At 34.0% G+C, this 16945-nt stretch overlaps 1 protein-coding gene across 3 annotated transcripts in view; it reads left to right on the forward strand.

The window, feature by feature from the left end:
* Nucleotides 1-16945, forward strand: part of LOC143248985 (far upstream element-binding protein 1-like) — a 100029-nt gene that overhangs the window by 14012 nt on the left and 69072 nt on the right. For 2 of the 3 annotated variants that reach the window (XR_013027312.1, XM_076498077.1), the window contains exon 3: nucleotides 7748-7789. The exons of the other annotated variant lie outside the window; for it this stretch is intronic. Coding sequence is in view for 1 of the 2 variants with exons in the window: in XM_076498077.1 (XP_076354192.1) it covers nucleotides 7748-7789 (42 nt within the window). In the remaining variant the exon portion in view is untranslated. The remainder of the gene's footprint in view (nucleotides 1-7747; nucleotides 7790-16945) is intronic. 3 annotated transcript variants of the gene reach the window in all.

The raw sequence follows: 16945 nt of genomic DNA on the forward strand, positions 1-16945 counted from the left end.
GAAATTTAAATTAATTGCATTGGTGAGAAATTGGAGGGATTATGGAGAATTGAGATAGTTTTATCAAATTAGATATGAAATTAAAGTGAAAGGTTTTGCTGAATGTAAATACCAATAGTAGGGATTTCTTCAAATATGTTAATAGTAATCAAAAGGTTAGGATGGGAATAGAAGGATGACTGTGATTGGCTAATGGTTATGGGATGGCTGGATTGTTAAGTGCTAACTCTTTCATCAATTTTTTACAAGTAAGATTTAAGCAATATTCCTCAACCTGAACATTTGCTAGATAGAGGCCTAGTTGAATAAAATAATCACAATAATTCTGGGTTTGTTTGCGTGACTGGCCACGCTCCCTTCCCTCCCAATACTTACCCCATCATTACTCTACCTGCACCCCCCACAAGTAGTCAGTGTAAGATCTACAGTTGCCAAAGCATTCATTATTCAACATTTTTATTTTATTTTAACAAGGAGATAAGTAAGCAGTAGAGGTGAGTGGTGTCCATGGCTAAATGGCACAGATACTCAGAATGCTACCTCAACATTGGCATCACCACTGTGCTCGCCAACGACGGCATTGAGAAACCACAGTGTGTTTTGTGCCATGCTGTCCTGAGTGCAGAGTCAATGAAACCATCAAAACTCAAGCGTCATCTCGAGACAAAACATCCAGAACACGCAAAGAAGGGTTTGGATTTCTTCAAACGGCATGAACGGTGTCTTAAAAGCCAAAGAATCGATAGAAGTGGGTCGTTTCAGCAGCAGAGTGCAGCCGTAGTGGAAGCTTCATATGAGATTGCATTCGAAATTGCTAAACAAAAAAAGCCTCACACGATTGGAGAAACACTTCTTAAACCCTGCATGATGAAAGCAGTAAATCTTATTCTTGGAGAAGCCAGTGCAAAGAAGATGCAGCAAGTATCCCTGTCAAATAATACTATACAGAGGCTCATTTCTAAAATGTCTATGGATGTGAAGGAACAGGTTTTGACTGAAATCAAGGGTTCCCCTTTGTTCTCCTTTCAGCTCGACGAGTCAACAGATGTAAGTTCATGTTCTCAGTTGCTTGTCTTCGTGAGATACAGTAATTCAGGTGACATCAAAGACGAATTCTTATTCTGCAGTGCACTTGAAACCCCAACAAAAGCTGATGATGTCATGGAAAAAGTTTCAACTTTTTTTGAAGACGAAGATCTTCAATGGGAAAACGTGTGGGGTTTGTACGGATGGGGCACCGGCTATGCTGGGATCAAAATCAGGATTTCAGTCGAGAGTGAAGAAGCTAGCACCTCAAGCAAAGGGCATCCACTGCATGATTCACCGATATGCTCTCACCAGTAAGACTCTCCCTGCCTCTCTGCAGGAAGTGCTTGAATCTGTAATCAAAATTGTAAATTATGTGAAGACTCAAGCACTCAACACTCGCCTATTCAAAGAACTATGCTGACCACGAAGTCCTTCTCTTTTACACAGCAGTACATTGGTTGTTGAAAGGAAACATTATTAATCGTGTCTTTGAAATGAAAGATGAAATAAAGCTATTCCTGGAGACTCAAGAAAGGAAAGATCTTATAGCTCACTTGGAAGATGAAGCATGGAATAAAAGGGTTGCGTACCTAGCCGACATTTTTGACCAGCTGAACAAGCTCAATTTGAAGCTTCAAGGAAGGGAAACACATGTTCTCCTTTTTCAAGATAGTCTTTGGGCCTTTGTTTCCAAACTGCAGAACTGGCATCGGAAAACCAATCTTGGAAACATCGCTATGTTTGAAAAACTTTGTGGAGTGATGGATGAGTCTCAGACCCAACTGGATCAGTTCCTCAAGGATGAGATTACCGAACATCTTCAGTCTTTAGAAAAAGAAGACGAGTGTTACTTCCCTGAGCTATCACAGGAACAGGAGGCCCTGGTAAGGAACCCATTTTGTCCTGAACTTGATGTATCCAGCATCCCAGATGATATCCAAGATGAATTTCTGGATCTAAGGAATGACTCTTCAGCTCGTGATCTCTTCAAGGTGAAATCCGTGACTCAGTTCTGGTGCGCTATGTTACAGTCATACTCCAAAGTCAGCGTGATAGCTTTACGTGTCCTTGTTCCATTTGCTTCTGCCTACTTGTGTGAGGCAGGATTTTCCACTCTTGTCAATATACAAACAAAGAATAGGAACAGATTGGATGTTGGAGATGACATGAGACTGGCTCTAAGAAACGCTCGGCCACGAATTTCAAAACTTGCTGCTGAAATGCAACATCAGGCATCTCACTTGCTGGGTTGGATAGCTGTTCAAACCTATGTTAATATTATTTTAAGAAATATATGTTCTTTTTGTGAATTCAGGTTGGACCAATGTGATTTAATTTGCTAATAAATAATTACAGAATTTTTAAATATGTTTTTTTAGATGTTTCTTTCCCTCTCCTTTACAGAAAATAAAAGAAAAATTAAGCTGCTGATAGTAAGTTCTAAGTAGGGGGTCACATGGGTTTCAAACTTTTAGGTAAGGGGTCACGAGTGCCAAAAGGTTGGGAACCCCTGGGTTAGATGGAATAAATTGAAGGGTTGTTATAAATAGAGTTCATTCAAAATGGATTAATTTTACAAATGGGGTACTGTATGTCAGAGCTCAGTATTGGAATGTTTGCTTATTTTGATTTATATGAATGATATAAATGAAGGAAAAACTAACATTTTTGAAATTTCCTGATGACAGTGTTATGGTTTTGCTGGCTGTGAGGAGGATACTAATGTTGTATGAAAGGATTTGGATTATTTGGGGAGGTGGATAAAAAACAAAACAGATTTATTTTAATTATAATAAATGCATGGTTATGTATGTGAGGTACAAACAATTTGAATTATGATTACAGTTTTGATTAGAATAACCTTAAAAGTGCTGTGGAAGTAGAAATATATTGGGTGTTCTGGTTGATCTATCTTTCAAGTCATCCAAGCTGTGTTCTGTTGTTAGTGGAAGAGGGTATATATGATTTTAGGTTTTAATCACAATTGTTGAATACAAGTCTTTTGGTGTATTGTGCTTATCTGTAGGCTTTTGGTTTAGAAAGGACAATGAATTGTTGGAAAGGGGCTCAGAGGAGGGCTAATAAGATAATCTGGGAATCAAAGGCTATTGTGTGAGAATAGATAAAGACCTCTGAACTTTTTCTCTTATGAAAAAAAGCTGAATTTAGTTGAGGCATTTAAGATTAAGAAAATTTATAGTTCTGATGCATCACCTTTTTTTAATATTTAATTCTGAAAATTGCAAGACTGGGGGACATAAGTATAAATTTAGATAGAGTAGTAGTCACTTTCAGCTAAGACAGCTTAATTTTTTTAAGAGGAATAATTGTTCATTGCAATGTGTGTTCTTCAAATGTTGTGGATGCAATTAATTTGGGGGAGTTTAAAGAGGAAGCATAATAAATGATAAGCACTGATTTTCCGTGTTTTATACTTTTAAATATATATATAGGGTTTAATTTAGTGGGTAGTGAAGTTTAAATGAACCAAAAGGCCCCTTACTTTTCATTTATGTTGACACTGAGCTCTAATGTATCCACTTATCAAGTGAATTCAGTTTGACTGTACTCAATTTACAACAATATTTTGCTTTCATTCATCTTTCCTATAGTTTATCAGTTTAAAATTAGGAGGGGTTAACGCAGGTTGTTCTTTTGTACAGAATTAATGGTTGATTTGACCATGCACACCGAAATTATACAGAACAAGCACCTCACACATGTCTAAAGTTTCTAAGTTGTGAATACAGTATTGACTGTACTTATTAACTTAGAAACATATATATAAAAAATTAGTTATTGTCTTGCTTTAAATAACCGTGTGACTAGAATTCTGAATGTTCATGTCATGTCACCATGCTGAGTTTTCCATGAGACACAAGTCAAGAGGATGTATCGAGTTGTTTGAAAAATAAGGGCAGATTTTTGTTAAAATTTTGGTCATTTATAGGGTTAAGAAACCTGTCTTTTTTATGAGTTCATATATTCCACTGAAAAACTAAAGCTTTTTTTCTATTCATTAGTGTTTTTATTATTTTCTAAAACATTATTTCCAATATTTTAGACCCTTATAATCAATGATGGAAACAAAACGTTGTACATCATATTTTCTCAGGAATTCAAACTTGGTCATAATGCATTGCAAAAAGCTTGCAATATAAACCAAGCATGGGGTGAAGGAACCACCACGGAACATACAGTACAGTGTTGGTTCCAAAAGTTTTATAATGGATGTGCGAGTCTTAAAAATAAGGAGGGCAGAGGACATTTTTGTGCTGTTGAAAATGACCAACTGAGAGTATTAGTGGAAAGAAATACCTGTTAAACTGTTGAGAAATGGAACAAGAATTAGGTGTTGGCATTTCTACAATTTCAGGTCATTGTAAGCAAATTGAAAAAGTGAAAAAGTTCAACAAGTGGGTTCCACATGAACTTGGTGAGAGTCAGAAAAAATCCCATTTTGAACCCTGTTTTGTGCTGGTTTGGTGCAATGGAAATGCCCCATTTCTTTATCAAATTGTCACCTGCAACAAAAAGTGGATCTTGTATGATAACAGAAAGAGATCTTCACTATGGCTCATTTATGAGGAGGCTCCAAACACTTCCTGAAGTCAAAGTTGTACCAATAGAAGATTAAGGTCAATGTATAGTGGTCTGCTGCCAGTATTATCCATTACAACTTGCTCAACCAGGGCCAGTTATATGATAAAATGCCATCATTAGACAGTCAAAGAGGACCAGTCATGATAATGCTTGACCACATGTTGCTCAAATGGCACTTCAGAAGCTCAGTGAATGGTCTACAGAACATTGCCTTATTCTCCTTATTCCCAATACCTGTCACCCACAGACGTCCAAGAGCAGCAAACTTTTTACAGAACTTAAGATTTAACAACAGAGCAGCAGAAGAGAATGGCTTTAAAGAATTTTTGAATTTTATGATTTCATGGTGTAAATAATCTTGTTTCTCATTGGCAGAAGTGTGTAGATTCACTAGGTTCTTATTTGGATTAATAAAGTTGCTTTTTAAATTTTTTATTTCTTATTAAAGTTAAAATTTAAAATCTGCCATTATTTTTTGACAACCTAGTATATAAGGTCTAGTTTCCCAGTGTAATCCAGATTTTTTGTCGATGGTCATGTTATTAACTTTGCTCACTGTTACTTCAGAAGTCAGTGCTTACCACTGCTGTAAGTGTTTCTACCACTATCTGAGTTTAGAGAGGCCTTACTCATCTAATCTGTCCTTAGCATGCAGTTCATCAATAAGAACAGTAGTTAAAAAAAAAAGTTTGTATGCAGCTGTATGTTTTGACACTTTCAAATATTATGCATTATCACACACACACACTTTTGAGCTAACCTTAGAGATTCCTATTGAGACAATTAGCAAGTAATCTGTTCTCTTGCCTTACCCTCCCTCATCTCTTTCTCAGTTAATGTCTACTACTTGTGCTTATTCTATTTTATCCTCTCAAGTAGTCAAAACTAATAATAATTGATGCTCATTGACTTTTTTTTTTTTTTAAACCAGATCTCCCATTTTGACTTGAGGGAATTTATTGTGTCATTGGTTTGTGTGTAGGATCCTTGGATTTGGTTGATCTTTCAGTCAAGTCTTAATATCTTTCATCTAATCCATTTTCTTATGGATTCTGGATGAGGAAGTTGTATATCTTTAAGAAAGGAGTAAAAAATCTTTATCACGATACTTCAGGTTTCATCTGTTTCCTTGTGGTCCCAAAGAGATCAAAAGATTGGAGATCTGTTTTTAACTCTTCTTTTCCTGAGGACATCTCATTTTAAAGTACTTTAGTAGGACAGTGATAAATTTATGGATTTGCAACACCAAAGTGCTGGGCTCAATTTTCCCTACATATAATGTTGGATATACAAATTTCTTATATTCGTGTCCCTATTTGGCTGTCGTTCTATGTATTCTTCGTTGCCCTTCCATTCCAGCTATCTGCATCTCTTTGGTGAGTAATCCATATGTCCAATTCCAATTTTAGTATCAACACTATTTTGAATGACACAGTTCAGGAGGAATTTTATCAGTTTCTGTGGTGTGGCAAGCATTGGAGTATCATGTCTTCCACGCTTACAACCAAAGATATTTATTTTTGCTTTGTACGCAATGTCTTTATTTCATAAAGCCATTTCCTTTGTGTGCACTCACATCAACCTCCCCTTCAACTGAATCTTGCTTTTCAGTGGTGTATCACATGAGAGCCATTATTATGCTTTGCTTCTTCAGCTTTGAATCTCCTTTTCCTTTTTGTTTTAAAATCCTTTATCTTTTCATAAATGCTTACCTCTCAGTCTAAATTTTGTGTTGGAGAATTGGCATTTCTCAACAGTTTATTTCAGTGTGTTCAAACATTGAGTTCTTTACCGTGCTTGTCTTAAATTTTTTTTTTTTTTACATCACCATTTTCTGTAACTTCACACAGCAGTAGCAGCTTTCACCTTCAGTTAAAGTTGTGTCTGTATTGGCAACCTTTGCTTTGCTAAAGTTTGATTGCTTTTTTGATGTTCATTCTCAAATTGCTTATGCCTAAAATATTGTGTTAGGTTAAAGTTTTTTAAATTTCTTTACCATCAAATGCATTGTATGTTAACCTTAAGTAAATTGCCAAGCTCAATTAATCATTGAACAAGATTCTGCTTTCCTTTGGCAATCTGAATCATGATCTTCTCCTCTTATATCAACTTCACATGGAGTTAGTCCAGTTACCACCGAATGATCATTTTCAAAATCTTCAGTCCTTCCTTTTTTCTCAGTGGTGTTTAACTTCTGTGGTTTCATGGTTGGGTTTTGTTTTGTCTTTCTCCAATAAACCAAATCCTCTTTCTGAGAGGCTTGATTATTAGCCTGTTATTGATGAAAGTCTTTCATCTTTTCTCAGTCTTGTTGCTGTACTACCTTCAACTGTTTACAGTTTACTTCTTTTACTACATATTTGTTCCATGATCATGGCTATCAGCTACTGTCATAGTTGGTTGCAGTTGCTATTGGAGAGCAAAACTTATATTTTTATCTTTCTTAACCTATTAGTCTGATCTGTTTGTACTGTTTTTGTGTTGTAGATTCCAACCTAGAAGCTCTTTAGGCCTTTTTTATTTTCCTTGTGTGATCATTGACTTGGCTGAGAATCTACAATATGTCTCATTGGGGGTGTTCTAAATTTTCATATTTCAAAGGGGTTTGATTTGTTTGTTTTCCATTGAAACTGTTATTTATCTCTCAAACATATTCTTGAACACATTCCTATCCAGACTGTATGTAGAATGTTTGGATTTTATCAGGGAAGCAGAACTTGTTCTGGAGTCAGAACAAATCTGGAAGAGAAGAGAACTCTTAGGGCTAAGTTAAAGCATATTCTATGTGGTGTCAAGGGCATTCAAAACTCTAGTCACATGGCAGTTGACATCATGAAATAACTCAATTTTTTTTTGTATTTACTGAGTTAAAAACTGTTTGGAATTCATCATACTTCTGAAGATCTTAAAAATTTGCATTCTGGTTGCAGTTAGTGTTTATCTGTGAAATAGATGGTAGGAATGGTGCAAACTACTTGATATAGATGCCTGTATTTTCATGAAAATTTTAAATACTTAGTATAGAAGATAATTTCTTTGAATTATCTAATAGTATAATATTTTTATATTTTTTGTAAGAAAATCTATAAAAAATCTTTAATATTAAACATTTCAGATGGTGCACCTGATCCGAAAAAGCCTGCGGCTGTGAATGATCGTAAGTGTATTTCTGTTTCACTGTTTGCTACATGATAGTAACATGTTCTGCTGCTCACAACCAAATTGTGTTAGCTTACAGTAAACAAACTGTTGTTAATGAAACACTGCAAGTACAGAATGCACTATAAATTGAATCATAACATTTTTATGTTTAAATGAGTGATTCTCATTGCCAGCATGTTACTTCAGTTTTACTGATGAAAACTTTGCAAGTAGTATTTACTTTAAATAAAATCATCAAAGCATATAATTATTTAGCATTCCAAAAGTTTATACTTGACCATCCAAAAATGTTTGGGAAAGTCTGGTTCCTAGGAACAGTTAATTATTGTAAGTATGCTTCTGTGTGCAGTACAATGTTATCACTCAGTGAAGCTTTGTATTGTTTTTAGGTCTGGAAAATGTTGTAGTATAATTTTTATTTTTTTGTTTATGTTATGAATGATAAAAAGTCATGTAAAGTTCCATTTGATGAAAGTCTCATTAATTATGTCTTGCTCTTGGAAGCTGACTGCTCAGGATTGATTTTACTGTAGGTGTTGTTACCTGGTGTGAGTTTGTGTATTTTCATATTACTTTTCCCTACTGATATGAAAATCAAATTTGTTATTAATTTACCTGGGAAGCTGAAGAATTTCACTGTAGGACAGAAGTTTGTAGATATATTTAAAAACACTACAGTAAAACTTAATCGAGGGGAGAGGAAGCAGATTTTGTTATCAACCAGGTCATTGAGAACTGATTGCTCAGAATTGCTGTTTTCTGTTATCTTGTGGTGTATGGTTTACTTTTTAAGGTGAGTTTTCTGTAATTTCACAAACAATTTTCATCATTACCCATTCATGCCATTTCCAAACATTGTTTTACATTAGTTATTTGAAAAAAATTCTGTGATTTTTTTTAAAATTATGGCTGTTGACCAGAAAACGACAACTTCACTGAGTAATGTATGCTTTTAAGTACCTCATTTCTTGAGGTATATATATTGTCTGTCATCAGCATGTTTCAAATATATTTATTTGTCAAAATATCTTCTAAAAATATGGCTAAAAATTCCATAAAACAAACTTTTTCCACTTCTTTTTTAACATATATTGTTATTACATGCAGTTACACATCAATCTTTTTAATTCATCTCAATCATAGTAGTTTTTGAGATGGTATGGATTACAATCAATCATTAATAATAGCAAGTTGGTTTCAGCAATTTAATTTCTGTTCTTTAACACCTTAGGTTTAACTTTTTTTATATATATTTAATATAAAATCAGACTGTTTCATTCTTCCATGGTAGTACTTTCTGAATGGGTCAGGTCACCTATAGAAAATTTTTTTCAGCTTAATTTTCACTTATTATTGCTTTATATTGTACTTGCAACATATAACTTCATTATTATCTTTCATATATATTTGTAAACTTCACCAGTTTCCTTTAAAAAATGATATCTGGAATTCCTTGCATCATTGGTTTGTCTTATTTGCTAAAAATATTTTTTTTACATGAGCAATTGAACTTCTTTCTCTAATTCATTCTCTTGAGTAATGAATTCTATTTTTTGTTTGTGGTAGATTTTGCTTATTAATTCCTCACCATCGGCCTTGTTCATTTTATTTATACTTTAGACCAGCATATCCCAAAGTTTCTTGGTTCATGGTGCCCTTAGTGTCTCAGCAATTTTTTCATGATTCCCAAAGGCAAAAAGAAAAACCTAACATTTTTGTTTACTAAGTAGTTAGGTCCAACAACTTAATACTTAATAAGCATTTATTTAGCTGTATGAAATAATAATACATGTAAATTGATAGTAAAAACAATATTTTTATTTCATTTTTAAATAACTACAGTTACCAATGGGGTGTGTGCACCTGTTGGGCACTACACTTCTAAAATCTTGGAATCAGATTGGACACTGCCATCTGCAATTCCTGTTTGACATTGATTTTCGCATTGGTACTTGCTTTTTATCACAGCAACTGCTGAAAACCCAGCTTTGCAGAGATATGACATTGCAAAAGGAATTGGGATTCACTGAGCTTTGGCACTTAGCAATGGATATTCATCTTTTACTGATATCCAAAACTCAGATTGTTCCACATGCCAAATTTTGATTTTAAAGTCTTGTCACAAGACAACTCAATAAGATATTTTCTTCTTCTGTAGAGGTAAATTCAGATGGGGCCTTAGCCTTGAATGGGCCTTGGATCCATACAAACTTCTTCAAATCTTCTGGAAAGTGATTATCAAACCAGTTACTGAGCTGTTATAGGTGATCCTCAAAAATAGATTTTAGTTTGTGGGTTAAATCAACTTCATTGGATGTAATAAGCTGATACAACAGGGGGAAACAGTCTTTGCCACCATCTTCATTCATTTTTCTTCTCCATAATAGTAACTTTTTTCTGAAGGCTGTAACATTCTTTGAAAGTTTCAGAATGTGCATGTTGGTTCCCTGTAGAGAGAGATTTAACACATTCAGTTTTTCAAAGAGATTGCACAGGTATGCTAATTTTGACAAAAAGTCAGTGTCCAAGAAGTTTTTAGAACATTAGTGTTTTTCTTCTTCAAGATGCTAAGAGTAGAGTTCCTGTTGTAATTCAAACACATGGGACAGTACATTCCCATGGAAGAGCCATCACAAGCTACAGTAGTGCAACAAAGATGTGCACTTGGATCCTATATCCCCACACAGTTTTTTAAAAAACCTTGCCTTCTGTGGCTGAGTTTTTATAGTTCACCACTTTCAACACACTTTTCAGGACTATGTTCAGTGGAGGACTCAGGTGCTTTGATGCAAAGGCTTTCCTGTGGATTATGCTTTGCTTCATATGAGTGCCTGCAATCCTTTGTAACAGCTGCACATAGTGACCACCATCAGTACAGATGCCAATGCACTTAGCCCAGTCTAAGTTGTTTTCACACACAAAAAGTTTAATGATCTGAAACAATTCTTGAGCCTTTGTACCTGCAGTGATACTTTTACAAAAGAGGTCTTCCACAGTTTTGTCACCATCCATGACCCAAGTGTAGCAAATCAAATGCCAATGCACTTAGCCCAGTCTAAGTTGTTTTCACACACAAAAAGTTTAATGATCTGAAACAATTCTTGAGCCTTTGTACCTGCAGTGATACTTTTACAAAAGAGGTCTTCCACAGTTTTGTCACCATCCATGACCCAAGTGTAGCAAATCAAATTAGTATCCTTGTTACTATCCGTTTCCTCATCTAGCTGTAACCCAAATTCTTTTCCATACATTTTTTCAAGTAGCTGATCATTGAGGTCTTTGGCCATGTGTTGGATTCAACGACTGGTAGTATTGTTGGGTAAAGATACCTTTGAAAGTAGTCTTCCTGCAGATTCACTAACCATAATGTTCACCGTGTCCACTGTAGCTGGTAAAATCAATTCTTTTGCAATGGTGTGAGGCTTTTTACATTTTGCGACTCTATATACCACCTTATAGGATGCTAGTAAAGTATTGCTTGGTATTGATGCTTGTTTCAAAAATGTACCTTTTTGTTCTTTCAATTCTTTCAACTTTCTGGTAAAATGATTACAGATTTCAGTTTATGCATGCTCTCTGGAGCCAAAACTTTGACATAATACACACTGCAGATACTCTTCGTGATTGATATTTGCTGAAATAAAACCAAAACCTAGATAACTATCGTTATACTTCCATTTCTTCACAACTTTGCTTCTGGTCTGTGTATTGCCATCCTTTTCTTCACTCCCACACTTCTTATCAACTTTCAAAAATGTTTCCATTTTTATGCACAAGGACTAAAAATCAACAAAATAACTCACTGAATTTCTCTAGATCTTGCAAACACTTGATCACAATACCCTTCAGTTATTTTGATTACTGGCTGACCAGGAGAGTTGACAGGTATTAATATACAAAATCTAAGAATCTTGAAAGTTCGAGAAGTTACTGGTGTAGCTCAAAGTGCAAGTAAACATAAACATCTCAAACATTTGAGAACAGCATCAAAAGGAATGTAGTGCAATCTAATGTTAAAAGTGTGAGCTACCTCGAGCTAGTAGTTCATGCGGTGTCTGACAGATGTCAATATCACTGTGTTTCCCTTAAATTTGAAATATCCTGTAGTGCTGCAGTGCACAGTTTGGGAACCAATTTTTTAGACTGTGTCTTCCAACTTTTGAATATTTAACTAACTTGTGTTTTATTTTGCATATTCTCTCTTCAAAATGCTTGGTTAATTATCAGTAACAATTATACAAAGAAGAGTTGTTTATGTTAAATAGAAGTGTATTTGACTTTCTCTGTATAGATGGTAATTTTTATAATAAGAAATTACTTTTTTTCAGTAATTTTTACTGTGGTGTTTTTGGAATTTTGAAGCCCTGTAATAGTGGCACATTCATTTTGTGTTGGAACAGTTTTATCAACCATCATTCGTGTTACAATTTCTTGTCTTAAATTTTGTAAATTTATGTTATTTACCTTCAAACAAATGGTAAGGACTAAAATTAAATAATTTTGCATCCATGTAGGTTTTCTTCAACAGTTGCAGCATCATTATTAAAATAACCACTTGGTGTTTATACAAAGTATTATTTAAAATCGGAAAAATTCTCTCATTTTCTTGTCAGAAATAGAGAATATCTTGGAGTAAATAATATAAAAACTTCTTTGGCATTTTATATCCATTGGATTATTTACTAAAGCAGCACTTTTATTCTAATATTGCTGTAAATTATTATGCCTAATATTTTCAGTGTTGTGTATGTCAGGAGTGTGCATGTTACAAACGTTTAGAAAACATACCTTTTATCACTGTTGTTTTTCAAATAATGTGTGAAAATATGTTAGAATTGTGCTGTTTTATTCTTTCACTCAGCTTATACATGGAAAAACATAACAAAAACATTCAGCATACAAAATTCACGTTTATTTTAAGCTAATATGTGTCCAAAAGTAAAATCCAGTACAAACAAAAATATTTAATTCAAGTAAGTTTTCAAGCCACAGGAGGAGAGTGTAAAAACATAAGCCAAACTCAGACACTTTGTATCAGAAGTGCAGTCACTCTATTAAAAACTGAAGCTGCTTAAATATACAACCAGTGTTCTGACTGTCCATTTTAAAAATAGTACTTTCAAGGAGCTCAGAAAATTTGCCTGCTGTATATTTAACAGCAGATTTCAATGAACTACACCAAATTTATTCTAAATACGATGGGGAAATATTCCAGAATTATGCTAAAATATCAGTAATGATAAAAATTGTGCCTGCTGGAAAATTATTTCTATGCTTCATTTGGTAACATTTTTCTAGTAAATGTAGATATAACTTGCTTTAGTTTACATGACCTGGTAATGTGAAGATTGGAATATTTCAAATTAGAATTCAGTTGTAGAGGCCAACTGAATATCCATATGTTAAATGTAAAGGGTATCACAAACCAAAGTAATCTTACTGTGCTGGCAAAGTTGGCATTTTTACATATGTTGTATGTAATCATAATTTTTATTGCACAAGCACTCTTAAACATTCAGAGTGCTCTACATGAACACTGCTAAAAAAGGAACAGTGAACAAATTATTTGTTTGTAGTATGGTAATACAGTAAAACCTGTCTAAGCTTGAAACTGCATAGGGCAGAAACCTGTACAAGGCATAAATACCAAAATTTTGCAACATCTTAAGATTTCTCTTGTAAAAGGCCTTCTACATGGCAGAACCTGCGTAACACGGATGGAAAGCTATCTTTCACCTACCTCATCTATCATCAAGTAGGATTAGAACTTGATTAAGGCAGAAAAAATGTTTGTGATTAAATATTAATTTCTTATTGAATTAATAATTTGTTTAAATATTATTAAATTCTCAGACATTTTGTTACAGTAAGTATTGGTTACATATATTCTGTTCTTTTTTCTGCCATCATTATTTTTGCAATAAAATTGAATTCATGATTTGTAGAAATTTTAGTCTTTTAAGTGCAAAATTCTACTCTTTAAATAATTCTCATGAAAAATGTAAATTCCTATCTTCCCCAATTTTGAAATTTAGGGAAAATTTACTTAATACCCTCATTTTTTTAAAAAGTTGTTTGTTATGATGATTCTAGTGAAATCCAAACTCTGTTTGAGAATATTGATACAGATGATTCTGTGAATGTTAACAAGAATATTTTAACAGAAACTGATTTAAAATCTATAATAGAATCACAAGATGGTAACAGTGTGAAAGATTCAGAAGATGAATAAAATGGAAAAGATAGTGAGGAAATAGAAATTCCTACTTCATCACAAGTGTTGAGTTATATTAAACTATCAAATTGTATGCAAAAATGATGGGGTTAAAATGAACTTCATGAAAGGGCCGTAGAATTGGCTTTCTTTTTTAACTGCATGAGAAAGCTCATTAAAAAAAACAAGAGTTGAAATTGGACACTAATCAAATAAATTTGATTAAGATTTTGTGTACTTGTATATATTTGGAATGTCTATTTTTGTTCTCATTCTGATAAATATAGCATAAACAGTATAACTTTATTCAAAAACAAATTTTTTCCCTTGAGTGAAGCAAGTATAACGTTCTGCTCAAAATTTATATATAATTAAGGAAATGCATGTTCACTGTCTAAGCTGGAAAACCTGCTAGAAATATTACTTGGTCCTGTGCAGTTCTGCCTTGACAGGTAACACTATAACAAACTGTTGAATGATGATTTACTGGTCAGTACCTTTTATGCAAAATGTATTTGATGTTAATTTTCTTAACTTAGAGCATTTTGAATAATATATATATATTAGACAGTATATTACACTGTGTAACAAAATGTTTACTTGTTTTTGGGCAGAAAGTGTTATTTCCCAATTGCTTATGCCTAAAGTAAATGGAAGACATTTTTTCTTCAAACTTTGCTTTTGTGACCTGGGTAATGAAATTTTCAAATTTATCTGTCTTACAGAACATTCTTGGTAGATTCAGTGCTGAGTAGCTGATAGAGAATTTTCTTGAACTTACAAGAATTTTCAAGAACTTTCTAGAATGTTGTAGAACTTATGAGAATTTTCAAGAACCTTTTAGAATTTCCAAAACTTCCCACAGTAATATATATATACAGGGGCTTACCACTTCAGTTTAGTTTTAGTTGCCAAAGTCAACTCATAGACCTGTCTGATTTTATCAGAGATGAAATCAAGAAGTTGCAAGCATTCTCCAGATGCATCCAGAAGCCTCAAATCTGTGCTGCTCCATAACAGGAATAAGTATTCATATTTTCCCCTGGCTCATTCGGTGCACCTCAAAGAGGAATATAACAGTGTCAAGACCTAGCTAGAAGCCTTGAAGTATGATGAGTATGGCTGGGAGGTTATCGGAGACTTCAAAATGGTGGCATTCCTGATGGGTTTCCAAGGAGGCTTTACAAAGTTTCCCTCTTATCATTGCCTTTGGAACAGCAGGGATACTACAGCACACTACAACAGGAAGCACTGGCCACAAGGGACCGAGTTCTCTCTGGGGAGGCACAGTGTCAAGAGTGAGCCACTAATGAACCTCCTGAAGGTGTTGTTCCCACCATTGTACATAAAATTGGGTCTTATGAAATAATTTGTCACAGCTCTTGATAAGGAGTCTGCAGCCTACAAGTACCTTTGAGACTTCTTCCCTAAGCTGTCTGAGGCAAAGGTAAAAGCTGGTGTCTTCATTGGACCACAAATAAAGAAGATCCTGGAGTGCTCATAGAGGTCTCCAAGAAGCTCAGTAGGATGGAAAAAAAAAACTTGGGGCAGCTCTGTTGCCATGGTTTGGGGATTTTTGGGCAATCACAAGGCTGAAAATTATGCGGAACTGGTTGAGGCTCTGGTGAATAACTAAGGCAAAATGGGCGGCAGGATGTCCCTGAAAGTCCATATCCTTGATGCTCATCTTAATAAATTCAAGGAGAACATGGCAGTGCATACTCAGAGGAACAAGGCGAGAGCTTCCACCAAGATATGCTGGACTTTGAATGCCACTACCAAGGAGCATATAATGAAAACTATGTTTGGGGCCTGATGTGTGAAAGTGATTTACTTTATAGTCACAAATCTCAAAAACCTACTCACTTCTAAACATTTTTGTATAACTTTAGTATAAATACATGTAAATTTTGATTCATATGTTGTTTTATTCAGACATTATGTAAATGAAAATGTGCATATTTGCCCGTTTTTTACGCACAAAATAGGTTAATTTCTAAATTTCATTATTCAGGTCACAAAAGCAAAGTTTGAAGGGAATAATGGCCATTTTTTATACTTTTCCAACATAAGCAATTAAGAAATAAAACATACTATCCAGGATCAAGATTTGTGTTATATGGTGTTATTTGCTACAGTAAACATCAGAAAATATAATTTGAGTTTTTATTTTCATGTCATTTATTTTTAGTATACTCTGGTAAGAAAATGTGGAATAACAATTTAGTTCCAACACCATAAATTTAGCAATACTTCACATACATATTAAATATATAGTATATTTAGCATAGGTAACAGTACAAACAATAAATTAAGGTAAATGTGTAAAACAACCCAATCTCATACAAGTTCATGGAATATATACTTCATATAATATCAGTCATGTTAATATGAAATTAGGATTACCAAATTTGATGGCTAGGAATTTCTCTGTGCTGTTTATTAACAGCAATTAATTTTTAGTGTGAAAAGTTTTATGTTTCTGCAGGTGCTATGATTGGCTTGTATGCATTTCAGAATACTAGCTTGACACATGGATATGATGACTGGCTTTTGTGCATTCATAAATATCAGTTTCAATAATTGTTGAAAAAAAAAAACATAACAAAGTAAGACTTCCAATTCAGTGCAAAAGGGGCTAGTAATTGTTTTACAGTGGTTCCTCCTTTTACTGGATCATTGACTGATATCAGCTATTGGTGTTAATCAGTAATATGAAGGACAACCTTAATTTTAAGGATGATAAGGTCTTTTAGTGACAAGATACTAAAACCAGTTATCTTCGTAATAATTTTGCACTCTTAATAACAATAGTAATATTTAATCATGAATTACATTACTTTAGTAACAGATATCCTAGTTCTTCATAAATGTCATATAATTTTTTCTTAACCCTTTTGCTATGGGCTCGGTGTAATATGCAGGAGTTTTTCTGCA

The sequence above is a fragment of the Tachypleus tridentatus genome, chromosome 4, assembly GCF_004210375.1.
Source record: "Tachypleus tridentatus isolate NWPU-2018 chromosome 4, ASM421037v1, whole genome shotgun sequence".
In the NCBI taxonomy this organism is placed as follows: Eukaryota; Metazoa; Arthropoda; class Merostomata; order Xiphosura; family Limulidae; genus Tachypleus; species Tachypleus tridentatus.